This window comes from Emiliania huxleyi (genome assembly GCF_000372725.1).
Source record: "Emiliania huxleyi CCMP1516 chromosome Unknown EMIHUscaffold_135, whole genome shotgun sequence".
In the NCBI taxonomy this organism is placed as follows: domain Eukaryota; phylum Haptophyta; order Isochrysidales; family Noelaerhabdaceae; genus Emiliania; species Emiliania huxleyi.
In genome coordinates this window covers 80,188-95,682 of record NW_005201240.1, presented here as the reverse complement: position 1 = coordinate 95,682, position 15,495 = coordinate 80,188, and the positions used below count along the sequence as shown (strand labels likewise).

The following is a 15,495-nucleotide window of genomic DNA, read 5'->3' as shown; positions in this document are numbered from 1 at the left end:
GATGGCTCGTCCGCTTCTGAGACTCATTGACGACCCCCCCCCCCCCCGCCCCTTACCCATGGGCAAGGCCGCGCCTCGGAAGGTCGAGAACGGCATCTGCATGTCCTCGACGCGCCTGTGTCGTGCACAGGGCACGGGCGCCTCTGGAGGTGGCTCTACGAGAGGGTGGCTCTACGGGTGGCTCTACCGGTGGCGCAAGCTCCCCAGAGGGAAGGGGCCGGGAGGGAGGGGGCGGGGAGGGAGGGGGCCGGGAGGGAGGGGGCGGGGAGGGAGGGGGCGGGGAGGGAGGGGGCGGGGAGGGAGGCGGCGGGGAGGGAGGGGGCGGGGAGGGAGGCTGTGGTGCATCTCGGGCACATGCGCATGTGCATGTGCGCACATGCCGGTCAGCTGTGCGCCGTCGAAGGAAGTGTCTAGGGGGTGTCTAGGAAGTGTCGAGGCGCACATGCCGGTCAGCTGTGCGCCGTCGAAGGAGGCGTACGGGAAGTCGGAGTCGGTGATGGAGGCGTCCCTCATGATCGCCTTTTGAGAAGGACGTTGACTGATAATTAACTGCTAATGAACTGCTAATTAAACTACGAACTATGATCGCCCTGTCGAAAGTGACGTTGACTCCCATCGGCTTAGCGCCGCGGATGCTCCGCATGTTGATCATCTGCATCGAAGCCCCTGGGGAGGCAGCAGGCCAGCGGCCGGACTCAGTCACCCCCCCCCCCCTTTCCCTTCCCTGAGTGTGTCCAAACTGCGAGAGCCGCGCGCCGGTGAAGTCCGCATGGTTGATGGTCTAGGAAGTGTCTAGGAAGTGTCTAGGAAGCGCCGGTGAAGTCCGCATGGTTGATGGTCTAGGAAGTGTCTAGGAAGTGTCTAGGAAGCGCCGGTGAAGTCCACATGGTTGATGGTCGCGCCGGTCCAATCAGTGTTGTCGAGCATCGCGCCTAACCTCGGCCCCTCTCGGCTCCTCTCGGCTCTTTCAACGGGTAACAGGTCTCCGGCTCTCGTCAAGGGCACGGGAGGAGGAGGGGGGGGGGGGGGGGCGGGGTGGGCGCGGGTCAAGGTCGCCGGCGAAGTTAGCGCCGGAGATGTCGAGGCCGTCGAGGAGTGCCTGAGAGGTCGGTGTGTTGTGTTGTGCGCTGTTTGAGGGGTCGATCTCGGGTACATCTCGGGTCGATCTCGGCTCCATCTCGCCTTGGAGAGGTCGGCGTATCGCAGGTCTGCGTTCCTCAGGTGCAGGCACCCCTGCTCACACACAGCACACCGTCACAGCATGGGGAGCAGAGGGCGAGGTGTGCTGCCCGAGGCAGAAGAGGTCGCCCTCAGGTCCGCACCAGGGCCAACCAGCAGAAGGCAGGGGTTGGGCGGCGGGGGAGGAAGCGGCGGCGGCGGGTTTGGCGGCTGCGGCGGCGGCGGCGGCTGGGGAGGCGGCGGCGGCGGCCGCTCGACGTATCCCTTTGGCCTGCCCTTTGGCCTGGTCGTCGGCTGAGGCGTGGGGACCACCGCCGCGGCGGCGGGGGCTGCCGCTTGCATGGGCATCGAGAGGGCGCCTCCGAAGGAGGACTTGTGGGCGAAGATGATGTAGCAGCGCGAGGTCGGGATCGGGTACACCGACTTGACTGGGTCCTTGTGCAGCTCGCACACCCACTGCTTCGGCTTGACCTCCGTGAATTCCCACGCCTGTATGCCCGCGGCAGGGAGAGGCGACTCGCGCGCGCGCGCGGCCGAGGCGGAGAGAGGGCCTGCCGCGGCGCGCACCACGCACTCATGCGAATAAGTAGTCACGCACTCCTCCCCGCACTTGCTCTCCGTGACGCCCCACTTCTCGATGTACGACCCTTGGTTGCCGCCGGCCGTCCTGCAAGCCCCTTGCTTGGCCGGAGCCAGCCACTGCGGCTCTCGCGGGCCAGTTTGGACCGGCGCTAGCCAGTACGGTGCCTGTGCCTGCTGCAGGGATCGCATCTGGTGTATGCTAGCGCTGCCCTCTCGCGCCGCCGCCGCCGCCGCCGCCGCCGCCGCCGCGTCGCCCCCCCGGTATACTAGCGCTCGAACCGGAGGCGTCGCCGACCGATTCGCGAGCTCCGCTCCGGCCAAAGGGGCGGTGAGCTGCCACGCATGCAGCAGAAGCACAGACATGAATCTACACTGTGGTTCCGACTCACCGGCGGGCAAAAAGGCGCTGTTCACATCAACGCACAACCCCGAAATCGCACAGTGACAGTCAGACATGCAACACGGGGTCCGCAGCCTGAGTTTTGGCTCAAGCCCCCACCTGCCAGCGCGAAGGTAAGATTGGGCACGGCGCCTGAGACAAAAAAGCCTCTGCAGGAAGCCGCCGCCCTCGGCACTGAAGTTAGTGAATTAGCCGGTTGCTTGGTCGAGGAGTGAATGCGCGCAGGAGGCCGTGGTTGGCGACTGCTGAAAGCGTCCCTCTCTCAGTCACTCCGTCAGTGTGTGAGTGAGTATTCTTGATACGAAACCACGACGACACACACCAGTCGACTCGCATCGGTTGCCTCCATGAACGGCGGAGCTATTCTCGCGCCCACACCACACCTGGCTCCAACGTGGACACGCCCATAGCTGGGGACACTACTAGGTCACGCATGGCATCACAGAAGTTTTATCTCTGGGCCCCGAAAGGCATCTCTAGCAGTGTCGTTACACATGCCCCCTCCCCTCCTGGGCGCATGCGCCTCACGTCTCGCCAGAGCATAAGCCCTTGGCGTGTAGCGAGACGAGTTTTTCGCCATGCAGCGAGCAGCAAGCCGCCCGCCGCAAACAGCCGGAGGCCTCGCCGCGGCACTGGCTGCGCCGCGGTCCCGCACCCGTCGACGCAGCTCCCCCCGCGGAAGACCGCGCGTAGCGACGTCTTGACGATCGAGATGAGCGTGCCTGAAGCTCGCCCACCTACTGCCCCTGAGAGTTGGTTATTGAGTGGGATCAGCTCCCCCCCTTGGGATCGAAGCCGCCACAACCTCACACCCAACATCCCAGGCGGGATCAGAAGGGGACTCCACACCGGACACCGCCCGGGCACAACCCCCCTACCCGTCGGATCGCACAGAGGGCCCCCTCGGAGCAGCCCACACACAATCACTCACACACACTCACTCCGTCACTGAGACGAAGGAGTGGTCGACGCAGGAGGCTGCCCTCGGCGACTACTTCCTCGCCCTCGGGCTGGCGTTCCAGCTCCTCGACGACGTCATCAACCTGCAGGTCATATCTCCCCATATCTCCCCATATCTGTATCTCCCCAGCTCCTCGACGACGTCATCAACCTGCAGGTCATATCTCCCCATATCTCCCCATATCTGTATCTCCCCAGCTCCTCGACGACGTCATCAACCTGCAGGTCATATCTCCCCATATCTCCCCATATCTGTATCTCCCCAGCTCCTCGACGACGTCATCAACCTGCAGGTCATATCTCCCCATATCTCCCCATATCTGTATCTCCCCAGCTCCTCGACGACGTCATCAACCTGCAGGTCAGTCCGCAGCCAGTCAGTGGTACACACCGTCCTCCCTGCAGGTCAGTCCGCCAGTCAGTCAGTGGTACACACCGTCCTCCCTGCAGGTCAGTCCGCCAGTGGGGGGGGGGGTCTTGCTTGCTCCACACCGAGCGCCATCGGTCCGGACCGGCGTGGTCACCGAGGGGTGGCCTGCACAAGGTCTGAGCCGCGGGCGCTCGGCGCCAAGTGCGGTGTCACGCTCGCGCTGGAGCGGGACACAATGGGAAACCCTCGTTTCCTATGAACTCGGTCCCCCAACGGAAGAGGCCTCGCTCCTATTGGAACTGGCCAACATCAGATTTGCCTCTCGTGCGTCCCTTTTTGAGCCGGAAAGCTATTTTCTTTTGGGTCCTGTGGGCACCCTAATGGAGCTCCAAACACCCTCTGTTTTCCCTGGAAATTTCCGGAAACGCAAAGTGCTGGGGACCCTCTGTTTTCCTTTTTGTTTGCCGGAAAAGTATAGGAATTCCTATACAGGCCAAGAGAGAGGCCCTGGAGGATCGAGTTTCGTGATTGCTGAGGCGCTGTTCACAGTTTTGCGGAGTGGTCTTGTTTTGCATGTGTGCGGACGTGTTGTCGCGATCTGTCCGGCTGCACATTCGTCTGAGCCAAAATGGAGAGATGCTCGGACCGCCGCTTGCTTCTCCTCGCGACCCTCTGTCACGTCGCGCGCGCGCCCTGCGGCCCAACCTGCACGGGCGCCGCACTCCGGCGATACGCGACCAACCGCGGCGGCAGCTTCACGTGCGGTGCGCGTATCGAGTGGTTGCGCGCGAACCGCGGGATGGGCGAGGCGGAGGCGTGCCAGCGAATTGCAGGCACGGAGTTCCCCGTTGAGTGTGGCGCCTGCGCTCCAGCCGGCGCCGCTGCGGCAGCAAAGCTGGTCCCGTCCTTCGTCTGGGCCGGGCCCGGTGGCGGCAAGTCGAGCGGAGCATGTCGCACCGCTTCAGGCGGGGAGGGCTCCTTCGACGACGTCTACGACACGTCCGTGGAGGCGTGCAAGGAGCGCTGCGCCTCGCGCCTCGCCTGTGTGGCAATCGAGCACCACACGTACACGAGCGGCGGCCGGAGCGGTCGCACTCGCTGTGCGAGCTGCACGCGCGGAGATCACGTCACCCTGCCACCCTGGCCCTGGCCCTGACCCTGACCTGTGGCCCTAGGCGAGCTGCACCGCGCGGAGATCACGTCGGCCGTGCCGCTGATGCACCCGGTCCTCTGCCTGACCAAGGTGTGTCTTCAACCCCTAACCCTCGGACCCGGCCCCTCGACCCGGCCCCTGACCCAACACTAACCGATACCCCGGCCCGCTGTGATCCCGTGTCTGCAAGGAGCGTCCCGCCCCGCTGCCTCCGCCGCCGCCATCGCCGCCGGCGCCGCCGAGAGGGCCGCCGGCACCGCCATCGCCGCCGACGCCGCCTGCAGTGCCGCCGCCGCCGCCCGCGCCTCCGCGGCTGCCACCGACAGCGCCGCCGCCGCCGCTTCCGCCGCCGCCGCCGCCCGAGTTCCTCGACCCGTGTCTCTCGTACGGCCGTCGCTGCCGGCTCAAGTACGAGGACGGCTTCGAGTCGGGCTCACCCGACGAGCAGAGCGTGGAGCATCTCCCCGAGATCGCCACAGGCCAGAGCCGAGGTCCGCCGAGAGTAGGCTACCTCGACGAGGCAAAGTGGAACGTCGAGGTGCGGAACGACGGGATTCGCGGCGATGGCGACGAGGCGCGCGCCGCGTCATATGCCGCGTCATATGCCGCGTCATATGCCGCGTCATATGCCGCGTCATATGCCGCGTCACAGAGTCTCGGGTGGGCTTGATGACGGCCGCTGTCACAGCCACCCTCACCGTGAATCACCACGGCAGTCACACCACCGCCCACACCACCGCCCACACACCACGCACACACCACGCACGCGGCTGTGTCACGGCCCGACCAGCCGAGTGCGCGCGCCCGACTCCTCTCGCCTCCTCCCGCCCGACTCCTCTCGCCCCGCACACGGCCCGCAGGAGCAGTTCTACGTGCGCGACGGGGTGGAGGTGTCGGGAGGGAAGGTGTGCCGCTGAAGCTGTGCAGCAGACTCCTCCCGAGATCCGCCGAGATCCGCCGAGATCCGCCGAGCTCAGGTGCACCTCAAGCTCTACTACGACTCGTCGCGCACAAGCGCACAGGGCGCCAGGCGCGACGCTCGAGCGTCACGCTTGCCTCTCCCCCTTAGCCCGCCACTTGCCTGGAACGCCCACCCGCCCGCCTTGCGCCGGAGAGGAGCCGCCCCAAGTGAGACTCCCCCTCTCAGCTCCACCGCACCTCACCCGCGCACCTCTGCGCACCTTCAGGTGCAACGCCGACGAGCTGAGGCGCGCGGCAGACTGCCCCCCTGTGCTCTCAACCTGTCTCAACCTGCTGGGGCGTTACAGGGCGAGGAGATGCGGCTGGATAGCCTTCGATCGCCGCTAGCCCTTGTGGCGAGGCCTGCACCCCACTGCGCACGCCCACAATGTTTTGCATGCAGGTACAGCACGGAGCCGGCGGGCCGATCCATCTGCGAGCGGAGCGCCGCCCGCCATCCGACAGGCTTCTTCTCGGGCCGCATCAACACAAAGGACAAGGTGTGTGTGTGTCACCTGCACGGCGCGGTCGGGGGCGCGGGACTCGTCTGGGTTGAGGTGAGTGCGTCGCATCTCTATAGGTGGAGGTCCTGCACGGCGTGGTCGAGGCGCGGGTCAAGCTCGCGGACCGGAACGACTACTCGTGGAGCGCCTTTTGGGCGCTCGGCACGCAGGTCGGCTCGCGAGGGTAGTGGTGGTAGAGGCGACCCCTGAACCCCGAGGCCGGACCCCCTCCGCCCGCAGGTCGGCTCGCGAGGGTGGCCCTTTTGCGGCGAGTCGGAGATCACCGAGATGTGGACGACGTCGACGCAGTGGTCAAAGTGGAAGGACGGAGTGGGAGACGCGATGAGGCCCGCCTTCACCCTCCACTCCTACCACTCCGTCCCGGGCGACTTTGCCGCGGCGAGGGCAAACAAGCAAGCCTGGGCGAGCTCTCTCCGAGACGCCCTCCCCCGCTCATCGACAGCTCCCCTCTCGCCGGCCCGACCCCGACACACCCAGGACACACGCCGCTCTCCCCGCCCGTCGCAGGTGTCCTACAACGAGGGCGCCTACGCCGACGGCACGTACGACCCACACGGCTACAACGACTACCGCTGGGTGAAGATGCCAAACAAGATCGCGTGGTTCGTCAACGAGAGGCCTGTCGCCGAGGCGTGGAACGGGGGCGGGCAGGTGCGGATGCGGATTCACAATGGGAGATGGTGGGGCGGCGAGTTCGGGGACGGGCTCTGGGCTCCGTTTGACGACCCGAGGAACCCGATGTTCCTCATCTTCAACCTGGCGTTCGGCTCCGGCGTGTCGCTCGGCGGTGCCAAGGACATCAACCGCTTCCGGAAGAATGGGGAGCTAGACCGCGCCAGCATGGAGTACGTGCGCGTGTGGGAGGTGGCGTCGTAAGTCAGTAGTAAGTAAGGGGTATAGGTGGTAGGCATGCGCATGGTTGATTACATACTGTTCCAATTTTCAAAGCAAACAATCGACATGCTGCTGCTGAATGACAACCTTGACAAGGTAATGCTCACCACGAAGCCCCATGGAGATGCACATAAAGCCGTATATGTGTGGCATGTGGTGTGTGTGCACACCACATGCCACACATCTCCACATGCACATGCACATGCACATGGTCATGGACATGTCACAAGAATGCATGCACATGCGCATGTCATGCACACATCCATGCAGACACGAGACTACACCCCCCCCCCCCCCTCTCTCCACCACAGTGCCTAGATGCGCCCGACTACCTCCTGGCCTTCAGACTCAAGCTCACCCAGGCCCCATCCCAGCCAGCCCACACGGCCTCGCTGTCCAGCCCGCTCGCCCGGAAGGGCGAAGGCATCCTGCTCCTTCCGCGCTAGGTTCTTCCACGCCCGGCAGTCCAAGCCAGCCGCCGCGGCACAGGAGCGGGGGCAGTGGGTTCCCTCTCGATCGACGTCAGCTAGTGAGTGATATGAATTTCGCTCGGTCGGGGCCCCGCCCGGGGGTCGCAGACCTCCATGCCACAGAGAGATTCACCCTTGGGGACCCGCTGTGTGCGGGGCAGGTAGGTAGGTAGGAAGGTGAAGAACAGTCAGGCTCGCGGGGCGCGCCCCTGCCCAGACACGGCGGCAAGAAACTGCTAGCTGTCGCCCTTTAGGGCGACATGATGGTGTTTTGGCGCGAGGGGGGGCGTGCAAGTGGCTAGAATGCCTAGCGCCGTCGTCCTGGGGGGGACCCGTCCTGACCGGGGAGGGTGCCCGCCGGAATTCCGGCGAAGACTAGCACTCCAGTCGTGGTCCCATTGGTCAGACGGACCTGCGCTCCCTCGTGTGCCTGCCGGGTTCTCTCCGAGGGTGAAACAGAGAGACGGTGAAACCGACTCGGACGGGCCCCGCAACGCGCGGCGACGCTGCGAGGGACACACATGCCTCCGACCGGGCTCCCCGCTAATGCGATGCACATGTGGGAGTTCCTGGAGGAGCTATCACAGTCAGATCCGGCGGAGTACGACAAGTTTGTCAAGGAGCAGCTCGCCAGCGCATCCGCACCCAACCAACGGCGGGTTCCAGAGGCTGGCTTCTGCGTGCGAGCGGCGACTGGCAAAGCTCGCACGCCACTGTGGATCAACATCTGCTCGCATCCTGCAGTGAAGCCACCTTCGTCGACGTCGGATGGCTCCGTTCCGCTCGCGGTTGGAGTGCCCCGGGGTGCAGTGCTGAGCGTGGCCGGCGCAGCTGAGGAGCGGGGCTCAGTGTGTGATGTGGTGGTGGCAACCGAGGTGACGGCGCGCGCGCTGCGCGAGGAGGGCTTTCGTGAGGAGCTGGCGGCGCTCGCTGTTGACTGCGTCAAGGAGGTCCTAGGCCAGAAGCAGCTGCTGCCTGGTGGCCATCCGCTTGCGCCCGGATTCCGCTCGCTGCCTCCAAGCCGCACTCCATATGTTGGCCAGGCGGTCGCCTTTGTGGACGCGCGAAGCGACTCGGCGGAGGGCCACTCTGGCAAGAACGATGAACTGGCTGCGGGGCTCGAGAATGTATTGCAGCAGTTGGGAGGGCTCGACGGCGCGGCGGGCAAGGGGAAAGGCGCCGTTGCGGACCTTGCCTCTCTCAAGCGTGCCATGGGGCTGGGCGGCGGCAGCGGCGGCATCGAAGCGGCTTCGGGCGCAGCAAACGAGCCGCGAGACGAGGCGACGGGGGACGGGAGCGGTCTGCGGCTGCCTGGGGGTGCCACCGCGCCGAGGGCGGCGGTGCGGACGGCCGCTGCGGGCGGTGGAGCGGGGCAGGCGGCCGGGCCGCTGGTCCAAGTCGTGGGCTCGATTGACGCACCGCCGGAGGTGCCGGATCACTCCATCGAGGAAGTGGAGGGAACGCTGAAGCTGCGAGTGGAGCTTCCCAGGCTGGACTGTGCGGCCGGGCTCGACGCGCGGCTGAGTGACACCTCTGCGGTCCTGAGGGTTGACGGCCTGTACGAGCTCAAGCTCGAGCTGCCGCGCACCGTCGACTCGGGGCGAGCCAGCTGCAGGTTCGACAAGAAGAGGCGAAGGCTCACGGTGACAATGCCAGTGCGATGATCGCAAGCGCCCTGCGTCAGCGTGTGCGAGTCTGTGTGAGCTCTCGGGCGCTCTCTTCTCTCTTCTCTCGTCTGACCACTGTGCACTGACTCCAGTGACACTGACTATAGAAAAACAAACAGGTACAAAACGCGACAAAAGACGCTAGTCGAGCGCGGAACCCAGATAGAAGACCTTCGGTGCGCTGGGCCGGCCATTCGTCTCCGATGGCACCCGAACGCCGATCCAGTGGCCAGCTACGCCGACAGCTCCAAAGAAATCGTCATTCTCGAACAGCGTCGCCAGGGCGGATTCCTCAGCCGTGGGTTTCAGCTGGACAACTGTAAAGAAGGTGAAGTCCTGTACGAGATTGCTCGGTCCGGAGAGCGCGTCAACCGCAAGCGCCCCCCGTGCGAGGGTCTCGCCAAGCACCCCGTTGCGCTTGCGGAGCCACACGCGAAGCGCGCGCACAAAGGAGTTCCTGGAGGGTTTGGTGAGGTAGACAATGCCCAGCAGAGCAGCCAGCGAGAGCACGCGCGGCATATGGCTCTCGTGTGCCGATCAGCTATTGCAGGAGCGCCCCGCTCGGTGTGAACAGAGTTCGAGTTCGAGGAGCTGGGAGCTCCGCAACTCGAGATCCCTCGAGAGTTCACGCGGAGTGGGCTGGGGCTATCCAGACAGTCAGTCGCCCACACTCGCCTCTCCGAGAGCGCTGCGCAACCACGGGCTACTAATCATAGAGGCTCAAGTGACAAGTCCACACACATTACCCAAATCCCAATACTACGATTCGATCACAGTTTCTGGAGCAGCTGCTCCCCGCGCTCCACCAGCCACCCTCCCATGTCCCACCTCCGCGGCCGGCTGGGCTTGACGCTGTCCTCCTCCGACGCCGTCGGCGACTCGGTCGAGAGGAGCTGGGAGGGCGAGAAGCAGCCGGCCTGGTGCGGGCCGGTCGCGCACCCGCCCGGCCAACGCCCGGCGCTGCAGGCTGCGTGCTGCGAGCTGCTGCCCCCGCCGTCCTGGCTGCCGGCGGCGCCCCCTCCCCCCAGCAGCGAGAGCTCGGTCGGAGGGTATGCGCTACTCAAGCTGCTCTGCCGGTACGCGTCGCTCGGCACGTCGCCGCCGCCGAGCAGGCCCCGCCGGCCCTCCTCGCTCGGCTGGCGCCTACAGGAAGGCTCCGGGAAGCTTCCGAGGAATGCTCCGAGAGAGGACGCCGCCTCTCCTCGCCCGGGACGCGCCGCATCGGCAGCTTGCGCCGCGCGCCCGCCCCGCCCGCCCTGGCGGCGCGCGGCGCGCCGCCGCCGCCACCACCGCCACCACCGCCTCCGCCCGCGTCGTCGGCGTCGCCTCCGCTCGCCTGGGCTGAGCACGGTACACTGCTGAGGTACGCTGAGGGGTGGGTGAGTGAGTGGACGACCCCGCAAAACGCTGAGGCTCTGCTAAGGCTCGCCTGGCTCAGCGCTCGCTGCACGTGCGGCGAGTAGTCGACGGCGGCGCCCTCGGAGCAGCGGTTGAGCTCGATCGCCTTTGGTGATTACCATTCTCACGATTAGGAGTAGGACCACTCTGACTGCTATTGTTGTTGTTGAGCTCGAGCGCTTGGGGGGCGTGTCGTGGGCGTGTCGTGGGCGTGTCGTGGGCGTGTCGTGGGCGTGTCGTGGGCGTGTCGTGGGCGTGTCGTGGGCGTGTCGTGGGCGTGTCGTGGGCGTGTCGTGGGCGTGTCGTGGGCGTGTCGTGGGCGTGTCGTGGGCGTGTCGTGGGCGTGTCGTGGGCGTGTCGTGGGCGTGTCGTGGACGTGTCGTGGGCGTGTCGTGGGCGTGTCGTGGGCGTGTCGTGGGCGTGTCGTGGGCGTGTCGTGGGCGTGTCGTGGGCGTGTCGTGGGCGTGTCGTGGGCATATGGTGGACGTGTCGTGGACGTGTAGTGGACGTGTCGTGGACGTGTCCCTCCCCGCCCTCGGCCCAACGGGTTCGCCTGCAGGACCTTGCTCGTCATCGCGTCGCCCGCGCCGCGCGGCGCGGTGGCGTGGCCGCGGTAGCGCAGCTCGAAGACCTCCGCCGACACGCCGACAAAGTCGTCAAAGAAGAGGCGGAGGTAGAGATACTGCCGCAGCGGCCAGTCGAGGCACCGCTTGCGCTGCGCGAGCTTCTCGAGCCACTGTGCGTGCCTGTTGGCGGAGGAGGCCTCAGATCACTCCGACGCACGAGTCCAGAGCTTCTCGAGCCGCTGGTGCGCGCCGCGAGAGCGCCGCCACCTGCGCCTCCTGCACGAGCGGGTCCACCATGCGTGACCCGTCCTGAGGGAGGCCGCGCGGGTGAGAGGGCGGTGGCGGGCGACCTCGGGTGATCTCGGGCGATCTCGGGTGATCTCGGGCGATCTCGGTCCTGCGCGTTGAAGTTGCCAGAGTGGGCGAGGGCGGGAGGGAGCCGGAAGCGCTTGTAGAGCCGCTTGAAGGCGCGGAGGGTGTGCCTGCCATTGGGAGGGTGGTTTCGGGTACCGTGGGGTAGGGGAGGGTGTGCCTGCCACTCCGATATGCTTGATCACTGACGAGTCCCTTGATGCCGCTCGACGGCGCGGGGGGGGGGGGGGGGGGGGGCGGGTCCCCGACCCGGTAAAGCACCCCCCAAATGAAAAAAACGGAAAGGATGATGTCTCCTTGCATCAGCGAGTAGATGAAGGCGATCGCGAGGAAGGAGAGGGTGCCGAGGAAGAAGGCGAGGAAGACGAGTCGGTACTCGAGAGCGAGTCCGTCCACCGCCCGGTCCATCGCCTCGACGCCGTCGCCACGCAGCGCGAGGCCCGGGCCGAAGAGGGCGAGGCAGTTTGCAAAGAACATCGCCCCCAGGTTGAGCGTCATCGCCGCCGTCGCGCACAGCACAAACAGCACCCGCAGCGCCTCTGGTGTCGCCGACGCCTCGGCCAGAAAGCCGGGCGGCGGCGGAGGGGACGGCGGCGCGTAGGGCTGGGAGGGCGCCGCAGGCGGCTGGGAGGGCGCGTCGTCGAGTTGACCCACCACCTCGCGCCCCTCGAACCGCACTCCGTATTCGAAGCAGACGAACGCAAAGCCGGCAAACACGGACGCCTGGGCAGGCGCGCGAACAGCGACGAGGGTGAGGCCCGCTCCACAGCGGGCGATGGGCGCAGCGAGGGGCGAGAAGGCAGGCGGCACCTGCGTGCCGATGGTCCGGCAGTTTGCCGTGTAGAAGCGGAGCTCTCGCTCACGGATCGCCAGCAGCTGGACGCGGAGGTCCGCCTCAACGTCCTGCTTGTTGGCATAGAGCATCCGCCGCCGCAGCGAGTGCCGCGGAGGTGCCGCTCAAGACAGGGAGCTAGCGGAACGGATGTGGTGGTGAGGCGGGAGGCGGGTGGAGAGAGGCGGTCAAACAGGGAGGCGGCGCGCTTATATCGCGCAGAAAAAAGAACATATCCCTTACGCCGGCATCGAGCGAGCAACGTGATCGACCGAGCGGCTTGCTGTGCGGACGCCTTCTTGTCGCTCTCTGTGCCAGCCCTCCAACGTGATAGGAACGAGTGTATCGCTTTGACGGATCGACCGTGCTTGCTATCAAGACTGATGTGACGCACACAGTGACACATCAGACGACATATGCAGGGGGACAAGCGGGGTTTTAAAAACAAGAACCGAACGGAACAAGGAAAAGAAATCGTGGGCGGGGGGGGGGGGGCTGTAACCCCAAAGGGGTGCGTGTGTAAAGAAACATATGGAGCGAGGAGCGGGGTTTTAAAAACAAAAGAGTTTTAGAAGGAACTCCCTTGCACAACACTGGGCAAGGGACTGGCGCGCACTGGCAGAAAAAAGAACATAGCCAGAAACGGAGTTTTAAAAACAAGAAGCGAAAAGGACAAGGAAAAGAAATCGCGGTCGGCGGGGGGGGGGGGGGGGCCTTGACCCCCAAGGGGGGCGGGGGGGGGGAAAAAAAATAAACCCCGCCCCCCCCCCCCCCAGGGAAAAAAAAAAATTTTGGGAGGGAATTAAAAAAGGAAAGGTTTAGAGGAGAGGAGAAAGGGGGAAAAAGGGGGAAAAAGGAAAAAGCTTGGAAAAAAGAGGGGGCCCGGGGGAAAAAAAAAAAAAAAGGGGGGGGCCCCCAAGGGAGGGAGGGAGGGAGGGAAAAAAAAGGCCGAACCACCCAAACAAGAGTATCCAGGGAAAAGAGAGGGAGAAAGTTAAAAGAAAAAAAAACGTAAATTTGTGATGTGTAAAAAACACCATCGCAAATACCATGTCGGAAAAGAATTTGTATGTCACACAGAGGGACAGGCTCGACACAGGACACAGGTGCGGACTGGCGCGTGCTAGCACTAACACAGGCAAACCACCGGAGCCGGAGCGTCGTGCTCGTGGCGCAGCCAGATTAAAAACAACCGACCCACTTTCTGCCCTTTATGTCACTAGCAGACCTTGCGCGCATGCGCGCCGTAGTGTTTTTCAGAGAGAGAGAGAGAGAGATTGTTTTTCAGTGTATGTAGCTCTTACGAACATACCCGTAGGTGAACTGCTGACAGGGTTTGCGATGAGGAGCGATCCGAAACGTGGTATTCGGGTGATTAGATCACTACCGCCGAAGCGCAAGCGCTTTTCTGTCTGCAACAACAGCCCGAAACCAGTATTTATTTCTTAGTATTTATACATATCTAATGAAAAAGTAACCTGGTAACCAAGGTAACCTGCGAAAACTCGGCCACCCAAAATTTTTTTTCAGAGGCTGAGAAAAAAATATTTTTTGGCTGAGTTACTGTGCCGTATCAAAGTCTGTGCAAGTGTGAACAGCAGCTCCTGACCACGGCGCCGCAGGCGCCTGTTGATAGGTCCAGGTGATAGCCCTGTATAGGCAATGCATACGCCTAGTCGGGCCTCAGATCGCCCGACCGCGTCCCGGTGCTCTGTGGTCGGATTTGTGACGCCGCCGCACCGCGCCGCGGCCGGGGGCCCTCCGGAGGCCGAGGATGGCCGTGACGGACCGGGACGAGCTCTGGGAGGTTCAATGTCAGTGTATATATTGTAGAGACTAACCATGTGCACAATATCTTTCAGTCTAGCTAAGCCTGGGAAGGCAATGCTGGGGCCGTAAAGCAGCTTGATGATGCTTCGCCGGCGTGCGTCCCGGAGCGGTGCCAGACGGGCGGTCCGTGGGAGGAAAATGGAGGACAACGCCGACGGCGCTCTGATTCGACTTTTTACTTCAAACAAAGACAGCCGCACGCGCCGCAGCGCGGCGCGTGCGACTGTCAGGAGCGGATCCGTCAGTTAGTCGTGTTCACGCCGGGATCGTGTCCTCCGCAACCTGCACAGACTTTAGGCCGCAACAGTAGCAAAAACACGACACGCTCGAATGGGACACTGCCGCAAGCCTGACACGAGTAAGTGTGTACTCGCAAGGGGGGCAGTTCCCAGTGAAACAGCAAATCCAGCCCGGCAGACCGGGAGAGCCCCCCAGGCGTGAATCGCGCGCCGCCGCCATCCGCCTCTGCGCCACTCGGCAGGCAGCGCAAGGCCCTCGTACGGCTTCCCCGGCCTGGCGCCGATCGAGACGCCCTTTCCGTCGGGCGCGACGACGCCGATCCCGAGGCGAGACGCGTCGGGCGGCCGGCCAGGTCCGACCGCGTCTGTGACTTGGCGCGGGGTGCCCCACTGTGGGGTCGCGCCAGCACTGCTGGCGGCGGCTCCTCGCGCTCCTCGTCGATGGTGTCGCTCCACAAGACGCAGCTCTCGAGCCGGGGCTCGGAGGCGTCGCTGCCCGTCAAGGCCGCCGCGCCCGCCGCCGCGCCCGCCGCCGCACTGGCCGCGTCGACGTCTGCACCCGACACGCCCACCTCGCCAGCGGCTGCTGCGCCCGCCGCGGTGCTCCCTGCTGCCGTGGCGGAGGAGCAGGAGGCGGTCGGCGAGGGGGTGTAGGCAGTCGGTCTGCGTGCAGGTCAAGGTCTCGGTGTGTACTCTCTGAAGTACAATCGTTTTTTGTTTCTTTCTTTCGGAACAGGCCGCCCCCACCAGGGGATGCAGGAATATGTTTTTGAGGAGAGGGTTTGGTTTAATCTTTAAAGACTAAAGTACAAAAAGAATTAAAGTATACCCATGGCACCCGCCAACTCTTGCGTGCACAGTGGCACGGCCGGCGGCGGGGCCGGCGCCGGCGGAAGCAAGCAGCCCGGATGTGCAGCGCGCCATCGGTAACGCGAGATCGCGCTGCATGCACGCTGGACGTGGCCAGTCCAGCCGCATCGATCAGGTTGAGCCGCAAGTACCAGGGTAGAGCACGATAAGTTGAGTGCGCGGGAAGAGGTGTGGGCGCCAACGTCGCAACGATGCTGCGGAGAGGGCAGAGCCAGCGTGGGCACGCATT

At 64.6% G+C, this 15,495-nt stretch overlaps 5 protein-coding genes across 5 annotated transcripts in view; 3 read left to right on the top strand and 2 right to left on the bottom strand.

Annotated features, from left to right (window-relative positions):
* Nucleotides 1–2,124, bottom strand: part of EMIHUDRAFT_110469 (hypothetical protein) — a gene marked incomplete at both ends in the record, with an annotated part of 4,839 nt that extends 2,715 nt beyond the window's left edge. Inside the window, 3 exons of the mRNA XM_005788400.1 lie at nucleotides 443–519; nucleotides 581–666; nucleotides 1,323–2,124. Coding sequence (XP_005788457.1) covers nucleotides 443–519; nucleotides 581–666; nucleotides 1,323–2,124 — 965 coding nt within the window. The remainder of the gene's footprint in view (nucleotides 1–442; nucleotides 520–580; nucleotides 667–1,322) is intronic.
* Nucleotides 2,125–5,828: 3,704 nt separating this feature from the next.
* Nucleotides 5,829–7,059, top strand: EMIHUDRAFT_423356 (hypothetical protein). Its single transcript, XM_005788399.1, has 5 exons — nucleotides 5,829–5,851; nucleotides 6,008–6,104; nucleotides 6,185–6,277; nucleotides 6,348–6,530; nucleotides 6,636–7,059. The coding sequence occupies exons 4-5, from the start codon at nucleotides 6,396–6,398 to the stop codon at nucleotides 7,002–7,004; spliced, it is 504 nt and encodes a 167-aa protein (XP_005788456.1). The 5' UTR covers nucleotides 5,829–5,851; nucleotides 6,008–6,104; nucleotides 6,185–6,277; nucleotides 6,348–6,395; the 3' UTR covers nucleotides 7,005–7,059.
* A 954-nt stretch (nucleotides 7,060–8,013) lies between these two features.
* Nucleotides 8,014–9,156, top strand: EMIHUDRAFT_226865 (hypothetical protein; the record flags this gene model as incomplete). Its single annotated transcript, XM_005788398.1, has 1 exon — nucleotides 8,014–9,156. One exon carries the CDS (start codon nucleotides 8,014–8,016, stop codon nucleotides 9,154–9,156), a length of 1,143 nt encoding a protein of 380 aa, XP_005788455.1.
* A 559-nt stretch (nucleotides 9,157–9,715) lies between these two features.
* Nucleotides 9,716–12,525, bottom strand: EMIHUDRAFT_440744 (hypothetical protein). The gene is made up of 8 exons (XM_005788397.1): nucleotides 12,306–12,525; nucleotides 11,740–12,218; nucleotides 11,521–11,605; nucleotides 11,374–11,432; nucleotides 11,111–11,303; nucleotides 10,589–10,663; nucleotides 10,377–10,495; nucleotides 9,716–10,302 (listed from the first exon to the last, which is right to left on the bottom strand). Exons 1-8 carry the CDS (start codon nucleotides 12,417–12,419, stop codon nucleotides 9,930–9,932), a joined length of 1,497 nt encoding a protein of 498 aa, XP_005788454.1. The 5' UTR covers nucleotides 12,420–12,525; the 3' UTR covers nucleotides 9,716–9,929.
* A 1,919-nt stretch (nucleotides 12,526–14,444) lies between these two features.
* Nucleotides 14,445–15,079, top strand: EMIHUDRAFT_440742 (hypothetical protein). The gene has a single exon (XM_005788396.1). The coding sequence runs from the start codon at nucleotides 14,838–14,840 to the stop codon at nucleotides 15,048–15,050; it is 213 nt and encodes a 70-aa protein (XP_005788453.1). The 5' UTR covers nucleotides 14,445–14,837; the 3' UTR covers nucleotides 15,051–15,079.
* Nucleotides 15,080–15,495: the final 416 nt, after the last annotated feature.

Bases quoted from the DNA above. Each gene is read 5' to 3' on its own strand.
- EMIHUDRAFT_423356 (XM_005788399.1), top strand. From the start codon at position 6,396: ATGTGGACGACGTCGACGCAGTGGTCAAAGTGGAAGGACGGAGTGGGA. The intron at 6,531-6,635 runs GCGAGCTCTCTC...CGCCCGTCGCAG, and splicing joins GGGCAAACAAGCAAGCCTGG to GTGTCCTACAACGAGGGCGC.
- EMIHUDRAFT_440744 (XM_005788397.1), bottom strand. From the start codon at position 12,419: ATGCTCTATGCCAACAAGCAGGACGTTGAGGCGGACCTCCGCGTCCAG. The intron at 11,606-11,739 runs GGACCCGCCCCC...TCCCAATGGCAG, and splicing joins GGGGTGCTTTACCGGGTCGG to GCACACCCTCCGCGCCTTCA. The intron at 10,664-11,110 runs GCGAACCCGTTG...TAATCACCAAAG, and splicing joins TGACGAGCAAGGTCCTGCAG to GCGATCGAGCTCAACCGCTG.
- EMIHUDRAFT_440742 (XM_005788396.1), top strand. From the start codon at position 14,838: ATGGTGTCGCTCCACAAGACGCAGCTCTCGAGCCGGGGCTCGGAGGCG.